Here is a 13,916-nt window from a genome sequence, read left to right as displayed (position 1 = left end):
TCCACCACTGGTGGTGGATACAACAAAAGGTAATAGCACTAGACAACCATTAGGAAATAGTCTGCCTTGACACAGATTGTCATTTGTTTTCTTACCTTCACAAGAAATGAACAACTGATTACAATTCCTGAAAGATTATCTTCTGTCAGGATAGTACAGGAGTTGTCTGTGAACATTCATGATAAAGGTTAGCCTTTCTCCCTCACTTTTGCATTCTGAAGAGAAGGTAGAAAAATGGATAGCTTGGCTTAAAGTACACTCAGACACCACTTTAGGTAGACACCACTTTAGGTAGAATGCAGATTAGTTCTTAAAGAAACCCTATCTTTATGGAAAATGAGATAAGACTGACCCACCAGAAGAGCTTGCAATTTTTTCTTGCATGCATCAGAGAAATAATTGAATCTGTTTTTAAAGTTTAGAACCTCAAGTCAGCCTCATGAGCTGCTACAAATGGAACAACAGTTAGTTTTTCTAACACAAAAATTAGATCCTATGCAGGATCCACCTGTTTCATATGAGGTTTGATATGCAAAAACCCATTCAAACACATTTTCACATGAGATTGCACTGAAAGAGGTTATCTTAAGGAGAGAAAAATGCTGAAATGGCAAACAACTAAACCTTGATGGAGAGGTAAGAAGGTCCAGAGGATGATAATTCACACAAATAATTTAGAACCTGAGAAACTCTAACCCTGAATGGATGCAGATTATTTTCTTGGCACCAACTAGAAAACCTTTTCCACTTACTAATAGATGACTTACTAGGAGCAGGTTTTCTTACCTCCGTTAATACCTGCTGCTGTTGCATGTCCTCAGAATGTCTAAAAAGTATTAAGATTCTATAATCAAGCAGTTACTTGCAGTTGTTTTGGGTCAGGACATAACAAACACCCCCTTGTCATGTGTGAGTAGATCCAGTGTGGAGGAAACTTGTGGTAATTGCCCCTGGCCATTTCCAAAAGATGGAAGAACCAGTGTTGCCTGGGCCAGAAGGGACTCACTACAATAATCTTTGGAAAGTCTCTCTGGATCTTCAGAATGACTCTGGTTATTAGAGGAAAGGGTAGAAAAGCATATAGCAACATTCCTGTCCAAAGAAAAGAAAAATCATTTTGTCTTCCAAGCCTTTTTCCATAGAGTCCTGGAGCAGAATTTTGCCAACTGATTGACATGCTTGGAGGCAAAATGAGCTACTTGAGATGCTTCCCACAGTTGGATTGATTCTTGGAAGACCCATTCATTCAATTTTCATTGTTGATGGCCTGTCCTGGTCTTATCCATCTTGACTGGCACACAGTTTTACTCTAACATTAGTCAGATGCCTGTAGAGTGAAACTGCACTGAAAAGCTATATATAACAGGCTAACATGGCTAGTCTGAACAGAAGGTAAGGTCTGGTTACCCCTTACATGTTTATGTACCGCATCATTGTTATGTTGTCTGTAAACACTTGTAGAGGTCCAAGGAACCATATATGACTGAGAGAGTTTAAAACATTCATAAGTGCCAACATCTCTTTTATGTTTAGATGTTTTTATCTGTCTTTTCTGTTACAAAGATCCTGCACTTGTATCCCCATAGTGACTGCTCCTCAAGCAAATTCCAAGGCGTCGGTGGTGACGACTGTGCTGGAGCAGGGAGGAGGGGAGAGAGGGGAGAAAGGAGACCTGGATTCTAACAAATTTGGTGCTCCACCACAAAATCTTCCTTATCCCAAACCCCAAAACTGGCATCTGGGATGTCAGGAAATGTTGGTGTTGGGACCATATAGATTTCAGTGTTACTGCATTTTTCTCATGTGGAGTGTTGCAAGAGGGATCATGAGAATCATCAATGCCACAAAACCCTAAATCCTGAGAAATTATTTGGCTGTGAAAGCAGTCTGAATAGAAACATTTAGAAATAGTTATACATACATATCTACTTTTTCCTGTGGAAGAAAAGCTCTTTGAATTGAGATGTCGAGGAGACACCCCAGGGAAAACAATACTGTGGTAAGAAGACTTTTGTATGATTTTCTGGAACCCTACTCTGTGTAGAAGCTCCCTTACCCAGAAAAGAGACTCATGACCTTGAAAAAGGCATTGCAAAGATAAGCAAGCTGTCAAAATAAGGAAAAATGTCAATGCCTTTCAGTCTTCAGTAGGCTATCACAGGAGCTAGACACTCTATGAATTCCTTTGGAGCAGTGGATAAATCAAAAGGTAATGCAGAGAACTGATAATGTAATCCAAACACAGAAAACTTTAAGAAACGTGAAATCTGGATCTATAGAAATGTGATGATTTGCATCTTTTAAATTTAAGGTCATCTGAAAACTCAAATGGAAAATAAGAGATGACAAGTTGTGAAGGGATAACATTTTGCACTTGGGCACTAGCACAAACAGGTTGAGTAAAGAAGGATCCAGAACTGTTTTCTAAGAATCATCCTTGCTTGGCACCAGAAACATCCTTGAATAAAACCCTTCTCCTAAATGAGGAGGAGGGACCGCATCTACCACCCCCTTACACAGCAGATGCTGAATGACAGTTGGGAAAAGAGAAATTTGATATGGCAGATGGAAAGAAATCCCCCCAAAAAGCAGAGATACTCCCACTGCCATCAGTAACTTTGATGGACTATTTTCATCACTCATATGTCTGAAGGCATCTGTTGCCAAAGACAAAAATGGAGGTTCAAACTTTCTGGAAGAATTCAGATTTTGTCACGGTTAGGGGGTCTTGAATATAGTCATTCAGACTTATTAGACTGTCCTTTGTTCTGGGGAAGGGTTCCTCCTTTCTTTGTTTTAGCCCCCCCCCCCCCCCCCCCAGCTACTGCTTTTTAAATGATTGCATACCAGCAGCAAGTGTGTGTTTATTTAGGAAAGCTGTAGGGGTAACATTTAATCCTTTGGAAAACCTGATGAAGATAGGCTGAAAAATCTGACAAATCCACTTATCTTTCTCATCAAACTTTTTAAGAACCTCTGCAACAGATGGCCCAAAAACTAATTCTCTGTCCGAGGGCAAATTCAAAATTTAATTTTTGACATCTACTATGAGATTTTTAGAATATAACCAAGTAAACCAACTTATAACAGTTTCGGTGGCAGCAGCCACTCAAGTGGCATCAGCGGAATGAACAGCTCATTACAAATGGTGAATAACCACTAGAGACACAGAAGCAATCAAATTACATACAGCAGATTTTTCTTCAGAAGAAGAAACAGATGCTATAATATTCTTCATATTCTCAAGTGAGACAACCATAAACTTTAACATACAAGTCTGAGAGTCAAGAATTCTAAAAAACAAGTGTTGCAAAAGAACACATTGTTTTCCCAAATCTATCAAAAGCTTCCCCATTCTTGTCAGAAGGAGAGAGATTAGCATTTACCAGATGTTTAGTAGCAGCTAGGCTCATTAAAGCAATAGCTGTTGGGTCAGATATCCCTGGAGAGCAGATAGAATGTATACAGTTTCTCAGTTGTATGTTTTTATACACTCATCCCATATCTGACCCAACAGCTACTGCTTTAATGAGCAATAGCTGTTGGGTCAGATATGGGATAAATGTATACAGTTCCTCAGTTGTACATGTTTTTATGCACACATCCCATATCTGACCTAACAGCTATTGCTTTAATGAGCAATAACTGTTGGGTCAGATATGGGATGAATGTATACAGTTCCTCAGTTATATAGGTTTTTATGGATCTAGGACTTTTGATCGAAAGATCAAAAGCCCGAATCCATTACCACTGAACACACTTTAACGAAAGCGCTTTCATCGAAAAAGCGCTTTCGTTAAAGTATGTTAAAAAAAACAAAAAAATCTACTTGAATGCAGGGGGGTAAGCCCCCCTGCACCACTGATGTGGAGGGCTGTGCCCCCCTCACACCTCCCTACTTTAATATTCTCACTCCGAGGTTGCACTACAGTGGGGAAAAGGGAATTTTCCCTTACCGCACTGTAGTACGACCGGAACAACAAGCATACTTACGTGAAAGTGCTGCTTCGGTGAACAGCACTTTCACACAAGTATGCTCACCAAATTGGGACTTGGTGAAAGATGCAGTGCAGCATCTGTACGGATCCCATTTTTATACACTCATCCGATATCTGACCCAACAGCTATTGCTCATTAAAGCAATAGCTGTTGGGTCAGATATGGAATGTGTGTATAAAAACATACAACTGAAGAACTGCATACATTCTATCTGCTCTCCAGGGGGGCAGCAGGGTGGCTATCAAGCAAGTTACTGGCTATGACAAAAACATCCCCTGATGCTGAAAGAACAAGAAGAATTGGGGTAGGTTCTGAATTTCCAGTTGTAATAAATCATAATACATTTTCAGTGATTGTGGAATATCATTATGCACCCAATGCAACAATCGTTTCATTCTGGAAATAGTTTCAGAGAAAGAGAATCCTTCAAAGACACTGGCCAAAGCAAACAAAGCAAAACTTTATTGTCATTCAGACTGTACAACCAAAAAGTGAACAGCTGAATGAAATTACGTTCCTTCTAGCTCATTAATGCACAGCATAAACCATTTCAACAAAAACACAACACGTAAATCACATAAACAGATACACATACAAAACCCAGCATGTAAATTACATAAACAGATACACACATATAACACAGAGTCCCAGCAACTGAAGCTTAATCTCCACACCGGTAAGACCAGTCCAGTACCACCAGTCCAATAAAACAGACATTCAAAGTCCGAATCAGCACACATCCAAGCTGACGCCAGTCACCATCACCTGGCCTCTTCCAGGCCAACGACCAGAGTCTTCACGATCACAGTTTCCATCCACCAACCACTCCTACACGAACATTATCTTAATCAACAGCGATCCAATTCCACTTCCACAAACCGCTCGGATCTGCCACAACACCATCCAGCACCCGGTCTCTGTCATCCACTCCACCCGGCTCTCGACACACACAGGCCCAAACAGCCGCTTACAGGTCCACCATTCCACCACTCCAACCACTCCAAACCACCTGAGCAAATCCACAGTCCACCATCCCACCAATCGACTGACACCACGGCCACCTCCTCTCTACAGTCGACCATCAGCGACCCAGAAAAAAATGGCCCAACTATTGAAAACATCAACAGAACACAGAATGAACAACGGGAACCGAAGAGGCTGCTGCCATACAAGGCGCCGCCATCTTGCATTATGAAAGCCATACTTTACTCAGAAACTGAATCAGTAATCTGTGCAGACAAAACAGAATCTTTCTCTTTGCATTAATTTTGTGGTTCACAAACCTGAACTTCTTTAGAAAATGAAGAATCTCTTTTTTCTTTTACCTGAATCAGATAGACTGGACTGGTCAAGACCCTGAACTACATCCTGAGCTAACCCCAATAAATAACTGCTGCCCAAAGTGACTGAGAAAGGAGAAAACGTCTATTTTTTTGTCCTTTTTGATAGGAATTTCTGAAGAACCTTTCTGCCTTGGGGAAAAGCACAGCATTCTGGCAAGGCAAAGTGGCATTCCCTGCCCCTTCTCCCAGGACTGACAAGGGTGGCTCTCCCTTGCCTATCCAATCCAACAGCTGCAGAGGACGTGTATAACCCCCCAATCCATGGTGGCTGTATACAGCACACCAGAAGGAGACAAGGAAAACGAATGTTCTGAGGAATCAATAGACTCATCCATCTATGGCTGTGACATATCAGCTTGCTGTGGTGGCCATTCTGTTTAGTAAGTTTCTTTTTTTTGTGGCTGCAAGAAGGAAGAAATGAGGAACTGGTAGGATGATCCATGGTTAAACCAAAAATAATATGCCTGATTCCTGGGGAAACCTTGCAGCAGAAGTCAGTAAAACAGGTAAGAAGTAAAAAATAATGTTTCCCCATAGAAACACAGCAAAAAAAAAAAACACTGTAAACACTTACCCAGTCCCTAAAAGTAAAATAACACAACTTTTGCCACAAAAATAAAAAAGTGATGTGCCCACCTAAAAAGTAATTAAAAACCGAAAAGAAATTAAGTCACGACAATCATTTCAAATGATTTGTCTTAGCTTCAATTTTTTTCATTCACAAAAAAAGTACAATTTCTATCATAAAAAATAAAGTAGAAACTTTTTTTTGGTCTCCCAACAGGAAATCAGGAAATTAAATACCCAGCTTTGGAGCAGTGTTAGTTGACCATCGAACCTTAAACGCCTACAAGACTTATGCTCTTCACTGTCAGGAAAAGCTCTGAAGGTCTTGGTGTCTACATAATCAAGCTGAGTAATGATTTGGGCACATGGAAGGTGCCCTGAAATCTTTGGAAGTTGGTCGACTGTTATATCCTTAGCAGGATAAAACCCATACAGCTAATGCTATTGCAACAGTGATCCATATAATGAACATCACAGAAATTGCATTTTATTGCAGAAGCATGCTCTCTTAACATCACTTACATTGAGGATTACATCTTCCCACACCCTCTGCCAGATAATATAACATCTTCCACGGTCACCTCAAGTAGGAGAAAGAAATAAAGTTCTTAAGATATGGTAAATAGGATGCTCAAAGAAACTTTAATGCCACTGCTGCTTTCAGTGTATATGTTTCACCTCAATGAGCACAAAGAAATCAAATTAAATTCAGTGACTGCCATAGGGCAAAATATGCAATTGGTCACTTACTTATGTGAAGGGATTATTCCTTCACCCTTTACGCAGGGGTCATCCAAGACCCCCCCTGCTAATATAGCTCACTAAGAGGGTGTGAATATTTTGGCTAAATTATAGATGTTGGTGATGATTTAGTTATATGGTTCACCAGTTTTTAATGACTGGAGTTTGATATGTTGTGTCATACTGGGATGACCGCATACTGTCTCAAGCAGAATTTGAACTGTATGTCAGCTGTTTTTGTTTCAGAAGAAGCTGCTTTGGCGAAATGCTACAATTTTATTAGAGTGGAGTATCAATATTAAACATGAATATCTTAAATGCAAAAACATTTGCAGAAATTATACAAAAATTTGCTACACCGTTACTCAATTACAAAACATCCTGGAGGACCACAGCTAAACATAGCACCAAGTAACATTAAGTAGGAATAATACGTCAAAGTATGGTCACATGGTGTATAGCTGAACAAATGTTAAGTAAGCAAGCAATAATGCCTGAAAATGTGTGTTTTATCAGGGATATCGGGTGGCCCAGGGTTGATGTGAGGCCACCAGCTATGGAATGCCTGTCATTTTCCTCAAAATACCCACAATATCAGCCAATTTTCTGATCAATGTAATGTCCATCTATTTTCTATTTTTTAATTAGTACACTTGCTCAGTCATGTGTTAAGTATATATAATTTATATTTTTGATATAAAACAGTTCTTCCATCTAATATTTCAAACTTAATGTAGCATATATAATTCCTGTTTGAGGAAGTATTTTACATACAAAATATAAGTAATGCAATCAGTTCACATTCTCACATACAAATTCATACACACACACATGCACACAAACAGGCACAGACTCACATGTATAGATAGAAATACATACCAGAGATAACAGACAAAAACATGCAATGGCTCAGAAAGACAGACTTCCACTAGTATACACATGAACAAACACAAACACACACACACACACACACACACAGGCACACACATAAAAAACATACCCAACAATTAAAACTATTTTCTTGACTGAATACACTTCAGATGTTTCACTGTGATCAAATGAATAAAAAAATAATGTAGTGCAAGGCACAGCAACCCCTATGCATCCCAACTGTTCCTAATTTTGCTTTAACTTTTGGAAATATGTGATTTTCTGGTAAATGACTGAAGATTACTGTCAGTCAATAAAGCAGACATTACTGTTTCATACTTTCTATTGCTCACAAAATGCATGCTAATGGAAAACCTCTTGCTCTATTTGATTACGTGAATTAGGGTTATACTTTAAAACTATGCCTGACTTCAGATCTTTTCTACTCTACTGTTGGCTTTGTCCATAATTCTTAAGCAAAGAAGGTAACGGGTATGCATTCAGTCTCTTGCTGACTCACTTGCTCTGTCTGTCTGCCTGCCTCTATGTTTCTCTTTCTTACACACACACACACACACACACACACACACACACACACACACACACACACACACACACACACACACACACACACACACACACACACGTATGTTGCTTTTCTCTTTTTGTTAACTTTTTAATGAATACCAAAGCCACATTTAGAGAGTGTAAAAATGGTGTTGGGTTGGCTGTTTTTTTTTTAGTAGGTGCTTCACAGCAGCTTAATCTGTAGCAGTGAAGAAGTGGCCTTGGACAATATCTGTACATTAACTGCTTGTTGGAGAATGTCTTCCTTTCAATGGGTACTGAAGTACATTTTGCCCATTATCTAAACAAATGTAATGTACTGGATTAGGGTAACCTAGCACTTGGTATGCATAATTACCTACATTATGATCATATGGTAGATGGTCAGATACCAGAACATTTGAATGATCCTGTGGATAATTTTTAAAAAGACTTCCATTACATGCAATCAGAGTTAGCTTTTCTTTGAAACAGTGGTTTAAAAGATGGACATAATTGTACTTTTACTGTTTGTAGAATAACATTGTTGAGATTTTTGCATGCAAACTATTTATGTCTTTCATTTGGGGGGATAGCATGCACTTTACAGTCATTAAGATGGGCATGCCTTATATAGTTTACGCTTTACTAAACATCTAAAGAATTATATACTACATTTTTAGAAAGTTTGCAAAAATTTGTAAACACTATCTGTACCAAAGAAAGGTAATAGCTGTATCAGTAAGAAATACTGAAATACTTTTTTACTGTTAATTTTGTCTAAGACACTTAAAAATGAAAAGCTCATAGTTTGGTGTCACATGATCAGTAAAGACAAAATTCTGGCTAAGAAACTGATATTTTTTTATATGAACTGACGTATTTCGTATGAGGCAGTAGAGACAGGATATGATAGTGTGGCAATGTTTATAACTTTAGTTAGGGTATTTGATGTGATTCTTAAAATGTTTTTGTTGGGTAATGGTTCATCAAGTCTCTTGGTTAACTAGACTGGCAACTTTATGTGCTCTAAGATAGTGCAAATATGCAACATTCCCGGTCAACAGATTGTTGGAGTTTACCCTATCTCCAGTACCCTGCTGGGGGTATCCTGCTCATGAATCTTTACCTATTGCTCTTGAGTATCAAGATAAAGCTCTTTTCCCTTTCCACCTGTTAGCTAGTTTTATATGCTGACATTCTACATCCCATTTTATTTTAATTATGGTAACTTGAAGTCCATTTCACAAGACGTTTAGTAAACATGCCTTACTTAATAATTATGGGGATCAAAAGCCCAGAGTAGATCACTTCCTGCCTAGAAAGGTGATCCTAGATGTGAACATCTGCTTCTATCCCCCTTGAATGGCACATGGTCAGTTATTTAAGGATTATTTCTTGGTCCACGCAATGAATGTATGCAATTGAAATATACAAGGTGAATAACAGGTATAAAACCAATGATTACTGATTTACTGCTTGGCGTTTTAACTGCCCACTTATCTAAGTTTTTATTAATCTGAATTGTATTGCCCACACATTTTTTTGTCCTTCATTGAAGGCAAGTAGTATCTATTCATTGCAGAGCTAAAACCAATTCAGACATGTTTAATTTATCACTCCAACACACTACAGCCCATTACACCAGTATGTGTATGTTACATATGTGCTTACACCTTTTGCTGCTACTGTTGAAGAATCTCTTCTCTATCTGCTTTATCCAAGATGTCAGTTTCCATTTGCTCTAGTCTACCTTCACTTCTGTTGCCTTTATATTCTTAATATTTTCATCCTTTTGATGTCGATACAAGTACAAAATCTTTTCTCCTGGTACAGTGAACGGTGGTAAGAGTTTGCCCACTGGTGTACTCGCTGTGGTAAGAGTTTCCCCAGTGGTATACTCATAGCGAGCAGACTATCTTCCTTAGCACTGGCTTACAAGCATGCATTAATTCGCTTACTGCAGTTGCAGAACAGCTAAATATTTTTAACAGTATTTCAGGACATTTCCCATACATGTGGAATAAGTTATTTTTTTTACTATCTTATCAAGATCACATAGTGGATGTGCTGATAGATGCCTCGCACTCCTATCCAGCCATGCTGTTAACATCATGCACTGCACCTAAGTGCCAATAATTTATACATTTCTATAAGTATTTTTTTCAGTATGATAATGGATCTTACTTGCATCTATCGCTTCAGTTGTTTTGCATTCTTCCAAACTTTCTTTGTCATCTTCCTCTTCTGTACTTGTGTCACTTGGCTCTGGTTCAGAGCTACACTGCTCTTCACTTCTAATTGCATTTGCAATTTTTTTCAACACTGAATCACATTCTTAAGACAAAATAACAAAAGCCAATACAACAAAGAACACAAAAATCAACAATATAAAGCATCATGAGGTCCATTAAAGGCAACCACCCAAAATTTTGCCAGCATGTGTAGACTTTAAACTACTGAATATAGAATATTGATTCTACGCATTTATTCATTAGTGCCATACTAAAAATGATTTGGTATGACTACTAATTATTTGTAAATAAAAATGATCAAATAGCTGCAACCACAAAAAGAAAAAAGCTCAACATGATCATATAACCTAGAATAATGCACATATATATTTATAATATAAATCTGAATATAATTAAACTAAAAAGCAGTAGATATCTGTTCAGAGTATAAAATTACACATTATAAGCAAAGCATTATTATTTAAGCTGAATCAAAATAGCCATTTTCATTAAAAAATCATTTCACATGAGTTTCATATATTAAAAAGGGCAAATAATCCTTATATGTACATATAATTCTGGTCACATTTGCAGATTATAAATTCATCAGCATAAATACATATATTGTTGATTTCAATTTAAATGTTGTTATGCCTATTTCATGATTGCATTATCACTACTCTCAGGACTGCATTTGACAAGTTTATTTGAACAAATCCTTAGTGATGCACACCAATTCTAACATTGCAGAATGAGACTAAAAACTATCTGGTCCACTTTCTTGTTAATAAATCTATGCAGTTGCTTGAAAGTCATGGTGAAGGATTAATATTTGCCAATTTGACTTACAACAAAGTACAAAGAGAAAAACCCTGCATGATACTTCAAGCAATATGTCTGCTCAGTACAGCAATATTTTATAGCTATAGATTTACCTCTTTTGAAGAAACATCGCCGTATACTTGCACTTTGGACCACCTTTTAAATAGGTCCTTCAGATTTCTGCCCACTGAGTTACACAAAGTTGGCAATATCATTTTTATAAATCTGGGGATTTAGGTCAGCAACCAACTCATAGACCATGTATGTTAAAGAATGACAATCATCGATGCTGCAGGTTGCTGCATATATGCAGCATGTAGATCAACAAAACACATACACAAAAATTAAAGGAAGGACTCAGAATGAAGGAACAAGCAATGAAGTAGTTTGGAAAGAAAGCTTTCCAGGTTTCTTCAGCATGAACCTGTGTATACCTGAGTGCTACCTTTCACTTGCTGCCTCCTTTTAGGTATGGGTTTTCTGACATCCATTCAGCTGTGTGCAGCGTCCTCATCAATGAGTTGCATCATTAATACATGTCACTCAGTTGGTTGCATAGCTGAGATGAGTATTACATTCTTGGGATGAGCATTAATATATTTTATTCAACTTATGAGGCAGTCAGAAGAAGTGGCAAACATGAAATAGGCAGCATTATATATGTGCTGAACAAACTGTCATGAAATCATAAAAACAAAGAAAGATGGAGATACAGAAAAATCATTTATGACTTTGGCAGTTCTATACTTGCATGAATCCATTACTGTAATCTTATAAAGTGAATGTCTAGCTGTGATAGAAGGTAAAATTTATTTCACAAATGTGCAAAACAGCCCATACTACAGTAAGACAGTGTTTATCATTTTGGAGGATATGTATTAAATATACTATCTGTTTACAAATCAATCGGTGTGCATGAATATACTTTAATGTATGTTAGAAAACTCATAGTGAGGTTTCACTGACCAAGTCTATGTTAATGTAAATTCTTTTCTGCATTATTAACTTTTCTGTATGTCTTTTGAAGGACATAGACTTGAATAAGTGCAATCATACAACCATTGCTTCTTCTTCTTCTTTCAGCTTTTCTCAGTTAGGGGTTGCCACAGCGGATCACCTTGTCCGCTCATGATTGGCAGTGGAGTTTTACGGTGTCAAGTCGCCAGCCCGGCGCCCAACCTTCTACAGAAGGCACACACATGCACACACTCATACCTAGGGCCAATTTAGAGTGTCCAATCCACCTGCAGCATGTCTTTGGGATGTGGGAGGAAACCTGAGCACCCGGAGGAAACCCACGCAACCACAGGGAGGACATGCAGACTCCGCACAGAAGGCACCCCAGCCAAGGATCGAACCGGAGGACCTCTTGCTGTGAGGCAGCAATGCTAACCACTGCACCACCGTGGCCGCCCAATCATACAACCATTGCTATGACCCCATAATGACTTGTGAAGGAGCAGATGGACTAAAAAATGGAATGATCCTAAACAGAATTTGTAATTGTTTCCTCACACATATTAAAATGACAATAAGTATGATAATCTGGCTTAATTGTATCCACTTGTTTTGAAAAAAGAACTTTTATATAATTATATACAATATAAAATGTTTCAAAAGTAATTTTGTGATAAAATGAGCTATTTTCAGTGCATAATTATAGGTGAAAGCATGTTAATTAAAACTACTGCTAAATGTATATCTGTACAGCTGCCATCTTATGCTTGGTTACATGCAGAAACAACAATAAATAAATATCTAAAGAAGATGGCTCCATAACCCAGATAAATGTTGCACTGACTGCTCTCCAAACTACCTGGATTACATTAGTGGCCAGTGTGTAGGAATATTTGGCTAGAACGGAGGTGGGAGTTAGCAGCCAGTGCCCATCTTGGGAGAAGAGTACTGGAACATCCATTTGTAAGTGTCAGTCTGTGTGAAAACACAGAAGAGTTATCACTTAGCATAACAGAATCATACACGTGAGCTTGCCAAAGAACACATGTATTTTGGCTGAGTACTATGGGTGGTGCAGAAGGGGAGGGATGTAGATTCATTCAAAAATCCTCATGCCTAGGCCCATGGGTAGCAGCCTGACATGGAAGAGTCAATTCCTGTAGCTCGTTATGTCCTAGAGACTTCAATGGATGTGAAGTACTGCTGTACCTTCTGGAACTTTGGAGATAGATACATAAACAAAAACGTGAAACTTGGCTATATACAAGACACCCTCAGATGTTTAAGACATACAAATGATATACAAGAAGTTAGAATTTTTTCTTTTTTTCCTTAAACAAAAAATGGAACTCTTCTCCCTACCCTAAAGAAAATGTAGAATCTGGAAAACGTTAAAACACTCCTCCATTCCTACCTTTTCTCTAAATGGAAATGTACCTGCTTCCTTCCAACATAACCATATCCTTTGCTCTCCTGCTCCTTACTGCTACCTCGATAGCACTCTCTATTACCAAGCCACCTTTATATCTATATTACTAATGGCTTATTACCTAGGAATTTTAACTGTCTGTTTACTGACATCAATCTACATGCAACCATATATATGACTTGCAATGTGATTGTGTGTTTCATTATGTTTCTGCTATGTTACTGTGATATTATTGGGTGTTTCACTATGTTATTTTGATTATTTCTGCTCTTGTTACTATTTTGTATATATTCTTTATTGTATTTGTATTGTGGAGCTTTTCTCCCCAGACCTCCACTGAAAATGGGCTCACTTGGCCCAGTGGACCCGGTCAACAAACTGGAAATAAATAAATAAGTGCATGTGGCT

General features: G+C 38.1%; 1 protein-coding gene across 4 annotated transcripts in view; it reads right to left on the bottom strand.

Moving 5' to 3' along the window:
- The window catches only part of ERICH3 (glutamate rich 3), a 1,772,788-nt gene that overhangs the window by 248,027 nt on the left and 1,510,845 nt on the right, over positions 1-13,916 (bottom strand). For 3 of the 4 annotated variants that reach the window (XM_044085800.1, XM_044085802.1, XM_044085801.1), the window contains one exon: positions 10,254-10,403. The exons of the other annotated variant lie outside the window; for it this stretch is intronic. In XM_044085800.1, coding sequence (XP_043941735.1) covers positions 10,254-10,403 — 150 coding nt within the window. The remainder of the gene's footprint in view (positions 1-10,253; positions 10,404-13,916) is intronic. 4 annotated transcript variants of the gene reach the window in all.

The sequence above is a fragment of the Protopterus annectens genome, chromosome 10.part0 (genome assembly GCF_019279795.1).
Source record: "Protopterus annectens isolate FY-2018-M chromosome 10.part0, PAN1.0, whole genome shotgun sequence".
NCBI lineage: Eukaryota > Metazoa > Chordata > Ceratodontiformes > Protopteridae > Protopterus > Protopterus annectens.
The sequence above is the reverse complement of the archived record's forward strand: the minus strand, read 5'-3'. Positions and strand labels throughout refer to the sequence as shown.